Source organism: Cuculus canorus, chromosome 1 (assembly GCF_017976375.1).
Source record: "Cuculus canorus isolate bCucCan1 chromosome 1, bCucCan1.pri, whole genome shotgun sequence".
Taxonomy (NCBI): domain Eukaryota; kingdom Metazoa; phylum Chordata; class Aves; order Cuculiformes; family Cuculidae; genus Cuculus; species Cuculus canorus.
Window position 1 is genome coordinate 27,043,637 of NC_071401.1, and position 19,239 is coordinate 27,062,875.

At 38.0% G+C, this 19,239-nt stretch overlaps 1 protein-coding gene across 1 annotated transcript in view; it reads left to right on the top strand.

Annotated features, from left to right (window-relative positions):
- Window positions 1–18,375, top strand: part of FREM2 (FRAS1 related extracellular matrix 2) — a 126,703-nt gene extending 108,328 nt beyond the window's left edge. Inside the window, exons 17-24 of the mRNA XM_054054736.1 lie at window positions 2,708–2,900; window positions 5,249–5,353; window positions 6,514–6,641; window positions 6,736–6,870; window positions 11,151–11,277; window positions 12,679–12,866; window positions 13,731–13,877; window positions 14,886–18,375. Of these exons, the coding sequence (XP_053910711.1) occupies window positions 2,708–2,900; window positions 5,249–5,353; window positions 6,514–6,641; window positions 6,736–6,870; window positions 11,151–11,277; window positions 12,679–12,866; window positions 13,731–13,877; window positions 14,886–15,398 (1,536 nt within the window). The 3' untranslated portion in view covers window positions 15,399–18,375. The remainder of the gene's footprint in view (window positions 1–2,707; window positions 2,901–5,248; window positions 5,354–6,513; window positions 6,642–6,735; window positions 6,871–11,150; window positions 11,278–12,678; window positions 12,867–13,730; window positions 13,878–14,885) is intronic.
- Window positions 18,376–19,239: the final 864 nt, after the last annotated feature.

Sequence of the window (19,239 nt, forward strand, 5' to 3'; positions counted from 1 at the left end):
AGGATTTCATGGTCTCGCTATTTTTGTTGAGTGCCACCACACCGAGGGCTAGAAAGTCTTCTGATTTGTAGGTTGTATTTGTCATGGTCATCCTATGCCCATTTGTTCCGATGTCAGCACCATCTTTTATCATCAGAAGCCCTTCTTCTCCGCTGGTTATCTCCTGACATGTATAGACAGCATTCTTACTCCCTTTCAGCCTTTATTGTATTAGGCTACATAACCCAGCTATTTTAGTCTCTTCTCATCAGATAGTTTTTCCATTCCTGTGATTATGTTGATTTTTTTCCCCTACAGTCTACAATGCAAACTAGGCCTTTGCAAGCGTGGATGATCAAAGCTGCTCCAGATAAGCTCTCACTAGTCCTCGGTATAATGGCATGCACGCTTCTGATTTCCACCCCATTCCTCAGTTTATCTTAGGATCATATCACATGGAGAGGTTAGAAAGGTCATAGTTGTGATGCAATCAACTCACATACCAAAATCTTTTTCCCCCTTTATTGTTTCTGACCAATGTCTTTCATTTCTACCAGAAATCCCTGTCACTAGTTTGTATTAACTCATACTTTATGCTATAAAATTTCATCTCCCTTTTATTATTCTAGTCCTCAAGGTCATTGAATGCCCCCTCTGTGATATTCCATTCCTCCTCTACATTACCATTAAGCATCATATATGCTTCTTTTCAAGAGGGCAGTGGACATAAATTAAATCTTCCATGTGCCTTTGCCTCTTCCTCATAAGCAAACTGAAATTCACATCTTTGGCTTCAGTGTCTAATTCTCGCTGTACAACTTGCAGATGTAGAACAAAAATGCAGAGAGAGAAGCCAACATCATTTGTCTGGGGTGACTTTTTAATAGTAACACATCCTTTATGCTACCAAATGTATTCAATTCTTGATACTGTTCCAGAAAACAACAAATGTTCAAGGTTATTCCTGAATCAAAGGCAAACCATAATGCTCCATAGTATTGCATTATAGCTATTTTTTTCTTGATAGAGTTGAGAATTCTATGTTGTTATTTGCAACAATTTAGCAAACCCATGTCTGAAGTAATTGCTCAGATAGTCATGCAAGTAGCTTAAAGAAACTTGCAACTTTAATAGAACTAAAGAATAGTATTTTTGCCTAGCTTCGATTTGTCATCCAATACCTATAGAGGAGAAAACCCTTTCTTTTGTTCCATTTGAAGTTCTTGATTGTGTTTATGTAAAACCAACAAAGAAGCATTAATATAAAATAATCTATAAATGTAGCATCTCATATTATCTGCAAGGCTGCTTTAGTGCATGATATTGTGTTCATTTCTGGACTGTTTAGTGTCTAAATCCTAGGACATTTTATGCAACGACACAAACAAATTAGGTGGAAAGGGGTTTGATAATATAGCGTGTGATCAAGGAGTATTGTATGTGAAAATGTGTTGTGGCAACTATGAACTTTTGCCATAATGAGCCACTTAGTTAGTTCAGATTATTTAGTCAGTGCAGGCAGTAAATTGTGGTTTCATGGTATTACTAAAAGTTTTGTCAGGCATCTGGAAGCGTAGAGCAGCTGTAAGGTGATGGACATTCGACACCCTGACATGCCACTGAGTGAACCCAGAAACAGTTTGGTTTTTACACAGCTTGTAAAGTTCTTTGAATGCTGGGATTTTATTTCATAGTGCCAAACATTCTTTAAAAGCTTGTAAGGTAGTCATTCCAGGGAAACATTCAGATGTACAAATTTACCTGTGCAGTTTCTATTGGAAGTAAATGGGAATACAACACCATTTATGCCTTTGAAAAATTTCCCCCTGGGAGATGATCTCAATGCCTTTCCTTCTCCATCTTCCTAAGAAAATCCAGAATATTCTAAAAGGATCTGGACTGCACATTTCTAATCAGAGATATGGTGAATGAAAAGGTACTTGTAACAGAGCATAAATGCAAAGTCTTTTCAGAAAGACTGGGATATGTGTATCACGTATAATCTATCTTAAGAGGTGACAGTTTACTGACACTGTTCTTCTTGCCTTTCTATATGTAGCAAATATGTAATTCCATGACAGATAATAATTACAGTGCTATTGATTTTTACAATATGTGCATAAAATGTCTTCTTTTAAATCTTATCAACTTGCATGGTATTTTTAATTCTTCCAGACAGTGACAAACAGGGCGATTTGCATGTCTGCATGCAGTATTTTAGCTACTATCCATGCACAAAGGAAGAAAGAGTTCCAGAGATCATTAAGTGCAGTCCGAGGACATAGTCTCCCAATGGCATTTGAGTAAATTCAGGGTCTTCCAGAAAAGTTTCTTACAGAACAATGACATAAGAATGTAAGCAAAAGAGCTAAGGCATAGAGACAGAGAAAATGCAAAGTGATGTTTGAAAAGTTTCTAAAACCTTCATTTGCAGCAATGTAGTTCATGTACTTAAAAAAACTAAACAGAAATGATGAGTCAAAATTGAGGGATTTTAGTTTGTCAAAATGCATATTCAGTTTGAAATGCAAAAATGGGACTTGAAGGGTTATAAACTCAGCTGAAATCCTTTTAATGTGGTGGTTTGCACGTAATCTGTAATTTGAAGAATGAGAGAATCTAATTCAGTCACAATATTTCACGTTCTGTCTTCTCTTGCATTAAGATTACCTGCACAGTGCTGCCTTTCAGGACCACTCACCTAAATATCTAATTTTCTTTTTTATAGGTTCTCAACTTAGTACAGTCCTATGTCACGCTGAGAGTCCCTTTGTATGTCTCTTACGTTTTCCACTCTCCAGTGGGTGTAGGAGGGTGGCAGCATTTCGACCTACAATCAGAGCTCCGTCTGACTTTTGTGTATGACACTGCCATCCTGTGGAAGGATGGGATCGGTAGCCCGCCTGAAGCAGAGCTTCAAGGTGGGTGTAGGATCACTTTGCTTTGAACTCGATTCTGATACTAGGAGTATGATTTGCACACAGTAGGATGATTTTTAAATTATTCTAATACTAAAAAAAAGTATATAATTTATGATTAGTTGCTGTCATTTCCTAGGGCTTGCAGTTCTCCTCTTTATGACATCCATGTAGAGTTGACAATTTTTTTACTACAAAGAAAGACAACTGCTGGATTATATTTATAGTACACATGCAAAAAAACAGCGAATTAATTTATACTTGGAACCTCAAGGTTCACTATGTATTCGTATTCTGTTACCATGCAAGATTTTTGCACTTAAATGAAAAAAAAAAACTTTCTGTGATATTATTTTTTTCTGACCATGAATGTACAGTTTCAGAAACTTCTGATATTTTGAAAACATTAATTTTCAAAATATTATATGGCTTATATATTTCTACATCTTTTGAATGTTCAAAAGATGTAGAAATATATAAGCCATATAATAGCCTATCCTGTGTGTTAGAGTAGTAAACTGTAAAATATTCTTTAAATGTGAAAGATACTCGTAACAAATGTTTTAACTGTAATGAGTCAACAAATCAAACTTTATCATTATGGAATTTATCTTGGAAAACAGTGACATACAGGTGCCTCTGAAAGATTTAAATGTATAGCTACACCTGTATGCTGCTGTGCTCTATTTATGCAATTATTCTTAGTATTTCCCAGCGTTACGCTTTAAGTGTTCAATGTTTATCTCTGTCTGAGGTAGAATATAGGCACCAGCTCTAATTACCTATGTACACATGTATAATTATATATGTACACATTCCAAGACTCCAGTGAGCATAAAACCATCCCTTTTTCCTGCAAAATCTCTATGCGAACTACAAAAGTCATTGCTATGCAACTTCTGTCCTCATGTTAAGAGCAGGTAATGAGGAGCGGCAAGGGGAATCTACAGTGCATGAAGAATGAAGCACATGTCATGCAAAACCTAAAGAATAAGCCACATGCCACAAATCATATGATGTACTAGTCACCAAATTACAACCAGATCTAATCCTCAGTCTCAGCAGTTATGTGGCATATCTGTGCCAATTTCCCATCTTTGATATTTTGGTGCTTTTATTTTTTATTTCTGTATTTAAGAAGTTGATGGCCAGGTCGCTGGAGATGCTGAATGTTCGCAGCTTCCTTTGAAAACAGCCGGCACAGAACACATGATAAACACAGTGAGGTAGTGGAGGGTAGACCCCCCCAAAATTCCCAATCTTATTTGGGCAGTATTTTCTCAGTCCACAGCCTTGCACAGTGTTTTTTCTGGGCAGGGAGGAGTTAACTAGTTTCCAGTTCATTTTCATACCTCTAGATACATTTAATTGTTGTACATAAATTCTATGAAAAACTGTAAAGCAGTCAAGATCTTCTGAAGTCATAATTCATACTTTTTTTTTCCTCCCCCTAAGGTACCACTTAAAGTGATTGGTACAGATGATTTTGTGTGATTGGTATGCATTCACATTGTTGAGGGTGTTAAGTTTCTGACACATTCATGGAGGAACATTCCTTTTTCCTTCTTGCTCCTGGCAGACAGAATGGTGGCACATTACTGTTTTTCTGTAATGGAGCACTAAAGGAAACATTTGAACTGTGAAGCTTTGCAGAATTCCAGAAAAAAAAGGGACTCGGCTGCAAACTACAGCAGCAATGCACTTCTGACATATGCACAAGACCTTGTAAACTGAAATTAGGAAACATTAGGCCTGTGTTTTGGGCCAGATTCATACAAGAAATCGACACCAATGCAAAGCCTGTCAGAATGATTTTGATGGATTCAAGCTCCCACAAGCAGATTGCCATGGAAGCCACAACCAACTGCTACAGCTAAGTGCTGGTGGGTGCTACCTTGAACAATGGATAGGGAGGCACTGGTAAAGAGTATCGCTGAAGCGCCTTTCTTTGGTAGGAGTCAGCTTGAATTCCTGTTGAAAGAAAAAGTATTCTTCCTTCTACAGATCTCTCTGGCAGCCAACCATGCTGTTGCCTGAACACAAGCACAGACTGTTCTGTGAACTTTTCTCAGTGTATTTAGGTCCATGATAACATATAAAACCATTGCTTTGTAGGGAAGTTTTGTATGTGCTTTGAAAAGCTGAAGCATTGTGAAAATGCTGGGCCTCACTATCTAAATTCTTGTTTGAGAAGGAACTTGAGTCAATCCAAAAGGTACCAACAGGTCCCATCCCAAACATCTGACTTGACAAAGGAAACAGTGGGACTGGAGTTTCATAGCGATGTGATTTATTTGTCGTATGCAAATGGAGTAAACATTTAAACATTGTGAATTGGCTTCTGCTGCCAGGTTCCCTGTACCCAACCAGCATGCGTATTAGTGAAGAGGGGCGCTTGGTTGTCAACTTCAAGACTGAAGCTCGGTTTCATGGTCTGTTTGTGATGTCCCATCCTGGTAAGCTTAATCTACACTGTAGCAGTACTATAAAAACAAAGGCACCCCTTCCAAACGTTACACTACTCATTTTTTCTTATTTGTGCTACTGATATCTGAATTTTTTACATACTATGCTGCTCAGATAAGGATTTTTCCTCTAATTCAGATTTTTTGCTTGTCATTGATCACTGTATTCAGATTGTCAAACTTAATGGAATATGCATGAATCTGATGGAACATAGGTAGTTCCACTTGATGAAGAGCCTGTTTTAAGAAAGATGAGTATCTAGGCTATTCTGTCCGCTAGGGATCTATAAATGTATGTTTTTAATCCAAAAACTATGCTTAGCTATTTAATTATGTTGCCCTAGGAACTTAGCATTAAAATTTCTTTTCTAACTTTAAACTTAGGTTATTTAGAACTTTTTCAGAAAGTAAGAAAAGCTCTTACATGAGCATTGTATCACTCTGTTAATAAAAAACTCTCACTGACATTCAATTAGTCATTGCTAAGGACCTGATCCTGCAATTTAATCTGTTTAAACCCCAATGCCTCTATTCAGAATAATTACAGATGTAAGACTCTGTCTACAGATATAAAGCTGAGCATGAATGCCAGCTATGGAAAAGATTATCTAACTAAATTAAATCTGCTGAACAATAATGAGAAGGGAAAGAAATCATTTTAAGAAATCTCTTTTAGTTTAACTCAGTTTTATTAACCTATAAAACTCCCTCACAGTGCTTCTGCTTTTTCTTAGCTGTCTTCTAGCATGTTAAGTTTTGCATGTCAAGTGGAGCTGAAAGAGTTACACTATTAAGAGAAATTATTTTATGTTCCCTGAGCTGACATTCCAAGTCTAAAACAGAAAGGATTACAGATCTTTGCCATTCCACTCTCACTACTCTGCCTGTCTGTTAAATTTAATCTTCATACAGTTCTGGTTGTGTAGCCCAAAAACAACTGTTTAATAGACACTTTAACAAGAATCAAAGGGTCCCGGCTGCATTGACAGCAATTGGTTTTGTTGGTTTGGTTAATAAACATCAGCGCCCTGTAAAGGTACTAACACCAGCTTTGGTATCATGGTTTAAGAATTATTGGGAAGTTTTTCAAGCTCTGAGAGTTTGCAATGAAACACTGAAGGTGACAAATATGTCTTTTGGCATGTTTCTAGCTTCATCTCTAACTTCCATGGTTATGTCAGCTGATCACCCAGGCCTGATGTTTAGCCTCAGCCTCATCCGAAGTGAGCCAACGTACAACCAGCCAGTACAGCAGTGGAGCTTTGTTTCAGATTTTGCGGTAAAACCTCAGCCTTCACTGCAACTTCTCTTGCTCCAGCCTGTTAGTTAGTATGTTGGTGGAAACAGCTCTCTCTCGCCCTCTCTCTCTTCAGGTTCGAGACTATTCTGGAATGTACACTGTGAAGCTGATAGCTTGTACCACCACTCCATATCAGGAGTACAGCCTACCAGTGATCTGCAATCCTAGAGAGCCAATCACATTTGATCTGGATATCCGATTTCAGCAGGTATCACCCCAGTGAAACCTTCATCATCTTTCCTTTTTGTTTTGGTTAACAAATTGCCTTTCATGGTCCTGTAGTAATAGTGCTAGAAACTGAATTTACTTGCTTATCAACAAACCACTTCATAAATTGGTGGGATGGCACATACCTCTCTCCTGCTATTTAAGGTAATAACTGGGAGCAGAAATGGATTTTTGTCCTCAATGCATGCCTGTCTTAGATAGCTCATAGGGAGCTCATAGTTTGAGTGATAGTTACTCAAACTATGAGTATGAGCTAACCTTTGAGAATTCTTCACTTATATGTTGTCTTTGGTATCAAATATGTTTACCAGATAATTAAGAAAATATATTCTGTTATCAGGTTTTCATCAGATCAGAGCGAGGTCTCTAGCATTAAAAGTAGGACCTCCAGAGGAAGATTCATTCAGTCCTCAAGTCCTTCCTTCACTGACTACAGAGGAAGTATAGATAGCCAACACTGAAAAAATGCTTAGTTTTAAGTCTCACAAGAGTGAGTAAGACAAATAACACTCATAGCAATGTGGATCATAGAGTAATATGGGAACAGACAAACAGCATACTTTTCACGAACCCAGCCATAAAGATCTGTAGCTGTGAACAAAATATGAAGATATGGACTTTCCTGTAGAAATCATTGATTAAAAAAAAAGTATCAGGGAGTCATGTTGGATAGTTAACAGAACTCAATCAGGCAGTTTACAGTGTTATCAAAAGGGCTGATGTGACCTTCGGATGTATAAGGAGGAAGTTTTATCATTTCTGTTCTGTGGAGCCAATCTGACTCATACTACTGGAACAGTGTGGCTGTGGTTTTATGCTCATTAGTAGTATAGATATATGCTATTGAATCATCTTGTAGTATAAATCCGATCCAGATCAGTCCGGGCTACACGATAACTTACCTGTTGAATTAGCCAGAGTACACAAGGAAATGTATGCAGTCTTTATGCTTTCATTTGGTATTATGCCAGCTATGGGAAAGTAGATGATTCCTGATATGGCATTAAGTCCTGGCAAAGCGCAGATGATACGTGAACTGACATGAATCTGCCTTCTCTGAGTTAACCCAGGAAAACATTTTTAAAAAGTTTGAATGGAGGGGGGTAGGAGAAATTTATACTACTAGTTCAGCAATTTGGTTTTGTCTGGCATTTCTAATCTTTTAGGAACTCTAAAGCAATTCACAGCAATACTGAACCACAGCTTCTGTCTGGTCCCCATATTAACAAGAAGGTTTTGATAATTCAAAGAAAATTCGTAAGACCTGCAAAAATTGTTGCAAAATGGATAAAGTAGCCCATAGCAAAGTAGGGGTCATTATATCAGATGAAGCTTTAATAATATTGTATGTAGAAGTTTCAGGTATATCAAAATGGGGATCAAGTGCAAAACTGCAACATTGTCATAATCACTGTAACAAGTTATTGTCCATTCCCAACACTTTTCAAATGAAGACCAGCTCTTTTTCTTGAGATATTCATAGTAAGAGGAATTCAGGAAATTCTGTGGTACATAACATTATTCCCTTTGGGTACAGCCTGGAAGACTATATGGACTTAACGCAAGTCCCTAAAAAAGCAGCAGAGGCAGTACTGTAACACAGATTCACTAGGCAGTATCTAGCACTTTACCCCTAAGTTTTCTAGGTATTCTGTAAAACTGAATGAGCATTGGTATCCATATTTGGATGGATAACTAGATAGGTTCCTTACACTAGCAAATGCCTGATAACTTGCACACACCCATTGCATCCCCTTCTGGGGTCTCCAGTAGCAGAAAAATATGGACCATTTAGAGCAGGCTCAGAGGAGGGCCACAAAAATAATCAGAGGACTGGAACACCTCTCCTGTGAGGAAAGGCTGAGAGAGTTGGGATTGTTCATAGCTGCTCATGTCTTGGATGGGTGTACTCTTCACTGGGTAAAAGAATGGTTGGCTGGCTGGGTGCAGAGAATTGTGTTGAGTGGTGTTAAATCCGGTTGGTGGGCAGTCACAAGTGGTGTTCCCCAGAGCTCATTGTTGGGGCCAGTTCTGTTTGATGTTTATCAATGATTTGGATGAGGGGGTTGAGTGCGCCCTCGATAAGTATGCAGCTGACACCAAGTTGTACAGGAGTGTTGTTCTGCTTGAAGGAAGAAGGGCTCTACAGAGGGATCCGGACAGGCTGGAACTATGGGCTGAGGCCAGCTGTATGAAGTTGGTGTCAGGTCATGAACTTTGGCCAGAACAACCCCATGCACTGCTATAGGCTTAGATCTGAATGGCTAGAAAGCTGTCCAGCAGAAAAGATCCTAGCAATATTGGTCAATAGGTGGCTGAACATGAGCCAGCAGTGTGCCCAGGTGCTCTGCATTATTCCAGTCCTTTCAACATCTTCTTTTTTAAATGTGTATGACTATTTCCTCATAGAAACACTTCGATAATCAGGTTACTTTCTGCCCTGGAATGGAACATTCTCAAGAGCTCTCTGCTTCTTGAGGTACCAAGTATCTCATGGGCTTTATTCCCTTGGAGGTAAGGATGTCCAGCGTAAGTGATCTGCATTGTCCCCAAATCATCCATATGCAGAGCTGATGGGCATGGCAAACAGAATAAATGAAAAGTACTCTTCTCACCCAGCAGATCCTTACAGAGTATTTTTTCTAGGAACACTTGTTTAAAATGCCCAAAATGCACATGGAAATTATTACATTGAAACTATTGTCATAAATTACAACTATGGGTCAGCCACTGGCAGCACTAAGACTTATATGTAAAACTGAATTAAAAACAGTAACTTAAAAATAGGACGCCTAAGAGATGTATTGACAGCTAAACGTGTAGTATTTTCCCAGGCCATTGCTCTGACCATTATTGCAAAACGTGTGGCTCAAGTTGAGTGCTTTTAGCTGAATACAAACTTCTTGTTTCCTATTCAGTAGGCATTTATTTTTCCCAGGAAAAGCTTGATGAGGCCATGCTTGATTCTCTTTCAGAACCACAGCTGGAAACCATCTGTGTCAGTAAGATATTTAAAGCTGTAGGACTGCAATCCGGTAGCCTAAATCCCAGGCATTTAGAAGGAAGCATTCCAATGAGAATGGAAATTATTTTTTTTAATTATTATTTCTGTGAAAAGGCTGGAGGAGGAGAGTTCCTCTTTCTGAAGGATAGCAGTGGGTTTATAAAAATATTTCAGCTATACATTCTCCTTGCCAGGTCCTGATTGCTTTGATAGTTTTGGGACTCTATTGTGAAAAAGAGATTTGAAGAATAAATGTGTCAGCTGTATAATTTGCAGCAGTAGTTTCTGTTTATCTTGTTTTCTCTTCTTCTATCAGCCCCTTGTCCATGAGCCAGCAAGAATGTTTTCTTTTCTGTTTTCCTTCCTTGCTTTCCACATTTATATATACACATAAATATATAGATAGATGTTAGCATTTATTTATTTGTTCAGTGGCCTCTTGTTCTTTTGTCTTTAATGGGGGTTTTGGTTGTTTTTTTCTGTTTGTTTGTTGTTTGGATTTTTTCTTCATGTGTGCATCTTCCATATTGTTTCCTCAAGTACACTGCATCTATTTGAACTTTGGGCTCTCCCTAATCCTTCTGTTCACTATGTTTTTTTGTCTCTTCTTAGGCCAAGCCCCTGTATATTTTGCCTTCTAACTTATGTTATATGGCCCTATGAGAACCTGCTGCTGATAATATGTATTCAAGAAAGAACCACAGATAGCGGTGTCGGATATATAAGGATAAATATTAGCATAAAAAAGATGCTCAAATTATTTGTTGCATTTTCATATATAAGAATTGATAACTTGCAGCACATTAGTTGAACTGATATTGGCAAAGAAAACCCTTTATTTTCAAATAATGTGCAGAGGGTCAGAAGCAGCAGTGGGACTTGGGAATAAGAATGAAAATGAGAAAGAGAAAACAGGCTGTGATGATTCACAAGGAGACAAATTATTAAGGGAAATATTTTCCTCTTGTTACCACCACACATATGTTGCCTTGGGCACTTCCTTGTCTGTAATTTTGAAAAACAGTGATGGGAAGAAACTAACCTAGAATCCTATCAAATAGCACAGAGGCAGGTAACCCAAAGGTTGTATGCATGTAAAATATATAACAATATGTGTCTAGTACCAGGAAATGTTTTTTGTTAAACTGTATTGTTCCTTGTAGATGTTCAGAGCTGTCCACTGGGAGAAGGTCATGGTGTGTTTTAAGCATCATGAAAGAGTATGTGTTGAAGACCCTTATGCTGTTGTGTTCTAGGTCAGCGACCCAGTGGCTGCTGAGTTCAGCTTGAATACCCAGATGTTCCTCCTCTCCAAAAAGACACTGTGGCTATCTGATGGCTCAATGGGCTTTGGGCAAGAAAGTGATGTTGCTTTCTCAGAAGGTATAATTGCGCACACATCATGCACATTTAATATGTGTTCCAAACTATCAGGATTCTGTTTTGGTCAAAACAAGATAGGAGTGAGTGTTTGTCCTTGCTGCTTGTGTTCTTTTGCATTTGCCTTTCCTTCCTGGCAGTTTACATCAGAGCTATTGGCCAATCTGCATTGAATCTGTTCTATTGGAGGGTTACAGTGCTGGTGCCATTTCTCATAAGCTGAGCACTTTATAAATATTGGCTGATATTAAGACAATTCCTATTGATAAGTGAATATTACAGTCTTTTTGTTGTGAGTGAGCATACTAGTCTGGTTAGGATGGAATTAACTTTCTTAATAGCAGCTGATAGGGTGCTGTGCTTTGCACCTGTGACTAAACCAGTGTCCATAATATGCCAATGCTGAACAATGCTTGCACAGCATCAAGGCTCTCTCCCTTCCCCCTATCCTCCACCAAGCAAGCTGGGGGTGGAAAGATTGGTTCAATTGATGCATCTGTTTAATGGACTGTTACATGATCTAGTCAGTGACTTCATTCCTCTGCTTTCATTGTGTGCCTCTTTTGCATATATATTAGAGTGCCAGCATCTTGAATACACAACTGTCTCTTGTGATGGGTTTGCACAATTTCTGTAATAGCAGGTGTCTGGTGCCTGGTCTCTGTCAAAGTCTACAGTTGCTACAAATTGTGGAAGCAACACAACATTTCTCCTTACCTTCTTCAAATTCTTCAACCTTACTAACCACTTTCTGTCATATGTATCCGACTATTGCACGTAATATATTTTTCTTCTGTCATATGTATCCGACTGTTGCATGTAATATATTTTTCTTGCTTATGTAGTTATGCTAGGCAAATGTCTTGTCTTAAACATTATCAGACAGCTGAATGCAATTACATGGCAGGGAGCGAAATCTCAGATGCTTTTCATCATGATCATGTCAGTTGTACAGATTTCAGTGCTGCCAGACTGACCAAGTGTGAGTAATTCTTATGTGGCCTGAACAGAATTCTACTGACATAAAAAACGAACATCTCTTCAACAAAGTGCATTGTCAGGAGACAAAAACCTACACTGTGTTCTGGTGCAGTGAAGTGCGTGATGGTTCTTTAAGTCAATTTTTTTCTGAAGAGCCTAGAAGCTCCCAGAATTAAAGCAGCCCCTGAACTAATTCAGGTTTTAGCAGTAGGAAATGGTCTCCTAAAACTATCAGGTGGCCCAGAGTGCATGGAAGAGTGTACCTTTGGCAAGCCACTACAGAGAAAGCTGGTTAGCAAGGTATGTTTGGATATAGTCACGTTACACTGTACTAAGCTTCTTCACTGGGCTTATTAGCTTTGCCTCAGTACTGTGCTAAATGTCCCAGGGTAATATGATGCGAACTGTGTGCGCTGTTTACAGGTGATATAATATATGGTCGGGTGATGGTGGATCCAGTGCAGAATTTGGGTGATTCCTTCTACTGTAGCATCGAGAAGGTCTTCCTATGCACAGGTGCTGATGGATATGTACCGAAATATAATCCATCCAACACTGAATATGGGTGCCTTGCTGATTCTCCATCCCTTCTGTACAGGTTTAAGATTGTGGTAAGTGTTCTAATTGTGGGAGGATATGTACAAAATAATATATATATTATTTTGTTTCCAACTTCTTTTTTATCCAAAACCAACTGCTCTTTAAACTGTTCATGATGGAACCAAATTTTTGACTCAAGCTTAAGACTAACAAGAACTGATAAAGGCCAAATATTACCTTTCTTCCTCCTGGTTCTATCCTTAATCTTTCCAGGGACTTCCATCATTTGTAGTTCCGCCTAAGTTAGAATCTCAAGATAGGCTTTTCCTCTGCATTGTCTATATCCATTGAAAACAGAGGGAGTCTTAGGAGACAAGCAAGTTAAGGACTGGCATTAGATTCATCTTTAGCTATCTAAAATTTTGTGTATAATGTAAAGTTAGTCATCCCGGTTGTCTCTGTAGTCAATAGGGAAAGAGATACCTCTACAGTTGGGTTAGAATATCTGAGATAAATTGCCTTTTGAAAATCAAGAGTTAATTTTAAGTAAGATGATTATCTATCTGTCTAAATAGATTTATATGAATATCTGTTAATGGAAATGAACGATAGCTGCTTTAAACTGGAAAATAGACTTCTTACTTATGTTTCAGACTACATTTATGTACCATTTCATTTTAGGTTGTTCTCTAGTGTTTTCCCTTTTTATGTCAACAAAAAGTTTTCAGGCAACAGATTAAATCGAAGTTAGTACAAGTCAGATGTGACCATAGCTCCTTCTCATGTCTTTTCTGCTGATATTACACGGGATTGCATAAAATAGCATGTGTAAATTACACAAGATCTATATTGCATATAGATATTAGAATTGTTTTTCCTAGAAGAAGTGAATCTGTGTGTTACAAACACTTTTTCTCCTCTCCATGATCATGCAGGACAAAGCTCAACCAGAAACTCAAGCCACAAGCTTTGGAAATGTGCTTTTTAATGCAAAACTTGCAATAGATGATCCTGAAGCAATTCCACTAGTTAAACAGCCAGGCTCTGATGGATTTAAAGTAGATTCAACTCCTTTATTTCAGGTATGATTTCTGTAGCTTATTAGCAAGAGTACTGTACCAAAAAAGAAACACTTACGTTTTTCTAACAATTTGATAAGGTTTTTATTACATAGCAGTGTTTTATTACTTCACATTTCACTTGTCAAAGATAAAAAATAAGAGGATCATAAGCATTTATAGTGAAGTTCATCAAAATATCACTGGTGCTCAGCGCTTTCTGTGCAATTCTTTCCTTGCAATATTCACATTGTGAAATGTCTAAGCACTGGAAAGCCTAGAAATTGACAACTAAATTATGCAACTACTTAATTAAATATAATCCTTCAGCTCTGCACAGTCGTTGCTTTGGACCCTGTGGATCACAAATTTATAATGTATCCAGAAAAGACAAGACAGATTCAGAGAAGACAGCATCATCACACGTAGGCTGCAGGGAATCACACAATCATAGAATGAATGAGGTTGTCAGGGATCTCTAGATTGTCTATTTTGATCCCATGCTCAAAGCAAGGACACTTAGAGTTGCCCAGGACCACGTCCAGTTGGATTTGAAATATCTCCAAGGATGTAAACTCCATAGTCTCCCTGTTCCAATGTTCAATCATACTCACAGTAAATAATAATTTTTTTCTTATGTTAAGGCAGAAACAAAATCACAGCCAGGGCCTAGTCAGCTGTCAGGCTAGGCCTAGAAGGTACTCTTCTGTGGCCTGTTTACACTTGAGATTCTTTGTATGACCCTTGGTACTAACATTACCAAAAAAAATGCCAAGCCTATGCTTCTTAATGTTCTCCTGATAGTCATAATCTGGCTATGGAGAGGAATGGAGACTACCCTCTCTGAAAATCTTGGCAGAAAACATGACTCCTCTGCTGCACATTGGCATATAGTGGGGAGTTGTCTTGCCAAGGTTTTTAAAGTGGTTATACATGCAATCAGTTCAGAACAGTGACTGATTTCCTCTGTGTATTATGCTGTCCAGATTGTGTATATGTGTGTTTAAATACAAGAAAATTGTATCGTTCTAGGTGTCTTTGGGTAGGGAGTGGTATGTCCATACAATCTACACTGTACGTTCAAAAGAGAATGCTAACCGCGGAATCGGCAAAAGAAGTGTGGAGCGCCAATACCACTTGCTTTTCAGTGGTGGGAGCCCAGGAGAATCCATGCAAAGACGTCAGAAGAGGGGAGTTGAGCAGTCCTCAGAGCTTGCAAAGGATATTGGAGTAGAAAGCAAACGAGGAACAAACATACAGCACATAGCACTAGATCGCACCAGCAAGAAACAGGTTCCTCAAAGGGAGGTTGTGGTCAATGGGGTTCTCCCCAGGGAACTGAATAGCGAAAGTGTAGGGGTCAGCGTAGTCACAATCATTGGTGGAGCTGCTGCCATTCTCCTTGCCATCTGCTTAATTGCAATCATCATTTTGCTGCTAAAAAGGAAACAAAATTCTGAGAAGAGGAAAGCCACAAAGGATCCAGGCAGCAATGAACCAATGATGCTACCATATAATTACAGCAGTGACAGCTCAGAGGTTTGATTCCAAGACTGCGGTATTCAAGCCAGAGTCTCCAGAGTGCCTCAAAAAAACCCTCAAACTGCACTTTGTTAGCAGCAGATCATGGTGACTCATGAGGAACAAAAAGTTCTTGTGTTTCTAGGTGTACTTGAAATTTTTTATCCTGAACTCTTGCTGCCATTATCATACAATAGAAGAATCCATACTGAATCTCCCACTTTACACAAAAGGTAGTCCTGACACCCCTATATCATGCACTAATCTTAAGCAACAATTCAAGGAACTGCATTGTAAGGGAGAGATTTGGGTTGGGTTTTTTTTTATTTTCTGACATTTAAAAAAAGTAGAAGAAATTATCCAAAGGTGCTATATATCCTGTCTAATGAGAGAGGAAATCTGTTTCTTCAGAAACAGAGAATACTTGAGAGGAGAAATCCTTACACTCTTTAGTTAAATTTTGTACTGTTTCTCACAAAGAACTCAGTGTCTACAATTAGTTTGAAAGGTGATGAAATGCCTCAGGCATGAATCCTGCCTCCTATAAGCTTTTGATTTCAATTAACCTATACTAGTGATTTTTATTATTCTTTTTTTACTTACATGTAACTGAACTTTTTCAAAAGACAGCTAGATTAGACAGCATAACAGCATGCCACAGGATGCAATACATACTTTGTATTCAGCTATTTAATTTGGGCTTTTTTCCTTATTTATATTTGTATAAAGCCAAAGAATACAACAAATCCAGAAAGAATTTTGGTTTTTTGTAGAAACTGGATGCCTATGTCTCTTAAGTTTATAATGGATCATTAAAGTGTTGTAAGGTAGATTATATTTGTTAGTACCTATCCACTGCTGCAAAATGCAAGCTTTAGTATTTCAGTACCTAGAGGAAGTTGATAGAATTAGATTCAAAATGCAGAGGCCAAGGTTCTGCCTGAATTGAGCCTAGAAATCATGATGCTGGAGGCAGCACGTGATAGTCAGCTGTCGTGTTAAATGGCAGCACTGTTACAACCCAAATGAGGGAAATTAGGGGGTTGTAACAAATGAAGAAAAAAATAACATTTGATTGAATCAAGTAGTATTTATTACTGCAGCAGTTCTTGACAAACATGCTGGGTCATTGTTGGGCATTTTTTAACAAGGGATTACTTTTGCAAGAGTAATTCTAAATTTCTCTCAGCATTCTTGATTTAGGTCACATGACAGCATGGTGTTCCACAAAAGTTTGCATCAGTGGTGTCCATGTCAGTTCTTATGCAGATGGGACCTGCTCTGTCCCAAAGGTACCTTGCCAAATGCTTGGCCATGAAAGCTACATAACCTTCAGGACCGATTGTCCCATTTGTCACAAAAGTTTTAGAAAACCTAGTAATTGTGCACACTCATCCTCTGGGCCATAAAGACTTAGAAACGTTGGAATCTCTTAGCCTAGGAATATCTGTGTTTTGATTCATGGTACAGTGTGAATATGCCCACAAAAGGGACTCATGCTGATATCTCTTGCTCTGCATTTATGTTGTTATGAATTAACCCATTTAAGAAGATTGAATCAGTTTTTCACAGAATGAATGTGGTTAGACCCTGTCCTACCTTTTCTCGGTTTTCTGCAGACTGAGGTTCAGACTGCTTAATTGAAGGGTGTTTGCAGCAACCTAAGGGTCAAACTCCATTACTAAAATTATGCAGTCATCTTTTATTTTAATTAAACTGAGTTCTAGCCTGAAACAATTATCCTCAAGATGTGCCCAGTGCATTAGACCTTTTCCCTAGTCACCTGACATTAATTTACTCTTTTAATGAAGTTCCTGGTTTTGTGATCCATGTATTATGTGTGCAAGATTGATCAAAGACTTAACCCACAGATACTTTTTATTTTTAAAGTTCACAACTAAGTTGTGAATGTAACGTAAGATCGAATATGCCTTTGTGCCTATGTGTGAAATCACAATGATAATGAGAAATGCAGATTTTTTTCTCCTAGAACCTGCATGTTTGGATAATAGCAGTCAGTGATTCTGCAGTAAGGTGGAACGTGTGTAAATAATAGAGCATTTTAATATTTATAAAATGCCTGTTTTGTATAAGCAGAGAAGATCTTTTTAAAAATGTATATATAAAAATACAGAAATTAGGTGTTTATCAGTAGAGCTATTTTTCTGCTTTTGAATTTTAACAGACTGAAATATCATTAAAGTTGCTTGCAGGCAAAATCTTTCTTAATTATTATTTCTTTTTATAAAATCATGTAAAAACCCATGTATTCTACAAGCCAAATATTTAGCCTGATAAACAACTTGATCACTTCTTTAAATAGGATCTGATTACAACTTTGTAAAATGTTTTGTTTGATGGGGATTATCAAACCAATGTTTTTCTAACAGTCTATGAAATAGTACAAACTGGTGGTAACAAAGAAAAATGCAAAGCAAATACTGAAAAGCTGGATAAGCATGAGTAAGATTCATCAGTCAGATATCAAAGTCCTCTGCCTGGGAAAAAAAACCCAATGTTTTCAGTATGGCCTGCAGGATTTGTCCCAGTCGTAAGAAATTGGATTTCTCACAATTCAGTGAACTATAAATATGTCTGTAACAGCGTGCCTTTTTTATTATGGCTTCAAGGATTTAGGTTTCAGCAGGATGTTTTGGAGGCTTATTAACATTTTCCCTTTTACTTAACAAGTGGCCTTGTTTATACTAGCCTGAATAAGTGCCTCATTCCCAATTATGTGCACAAGTATGTTAGTATTTGTCTATCCATGCAATAAGTTGAGTGTATTTTATAAATATATTTAATCTATTTCCAGATTATGTATTCAGTCCTCTTTTTCCTGGAGTTGCTTATCCTGCTAGAAGTAATATCATTTGTTAAAACTTTTATACAATAATTACTGTGTTTAAATTTGTTATCAAGCTGTCAAAAATCTTTCCATGCATATTTATTTGGAGCAATTTTTTGCTTATGTCATGGCTGTGATATTTGGCATTTGTATCAGGAGAAAAATAAAACTACTTTTGTTTGGTTTCTGGTCTAAAGTTTGTGTATAAACATCACACTGTGGGGAGGGGTCAGTAATGCAGTGCTAAGATAAAATAATTTCTCACACCGGTGGAGAACATAACCTTACTACTGCGTTTGTAATAAATCTCACTGCTTTGTTCCCAAAGTCATTCTTTTCTGGTCATAGAGTGGCCAGCACAGATTGGTTTTTAATCATTGTGGTTGCACTTGTGGCTCAGAGTGGAATTGTCTTTCAGTTCCAGAACATCAAAAATCTCTAGGCAAGTCTGCTCTAGGTTGAATTGCCGTGTTCCTATGTGCTGGCTGGGTTTACTGTACTATATGCATTGACAAGTGAAGTTGAGTCTGCAGCAAGCAGTCCCCTCGTTCCTGCGGTGCTGCTGCCAGTTGATTACTTTGCCAGGTCGTGTTTCTTTCCCAGTGGCAAATATATCAGGTTAGAAATAGATGAGTTGTAGACACTCGGTGAATCTGTTGTACAAACTATGATGTAGGAAGAAATAGCAGCTTTGAACCATTCTCCCTCTCAGGCAGCCTTTTGTAAACTGATTTCTGTGTGAGCTCAAGTAAACGCACCTCCTTCACTGTCAGAAGGTGATACTTCATGGCTTGTTACATGAGTAACTCTTACAGTACATTTACTAACTGCTGTATGGAAGGATAGACTAGCAAGCAGCGATTCCTACTTTGCTATGTCTGTCCCCTTGTACTCCCCAAACTTGCTCTCGTGGATTGTACTCCTAGCTGTTCTTCAGAGTGAGCCGAGCCGTCCAGTGTAATATTTGAAACCTCTATGTTGTGATTTCTGCCAGGGAAATTCAGACTTGAAGGGTTT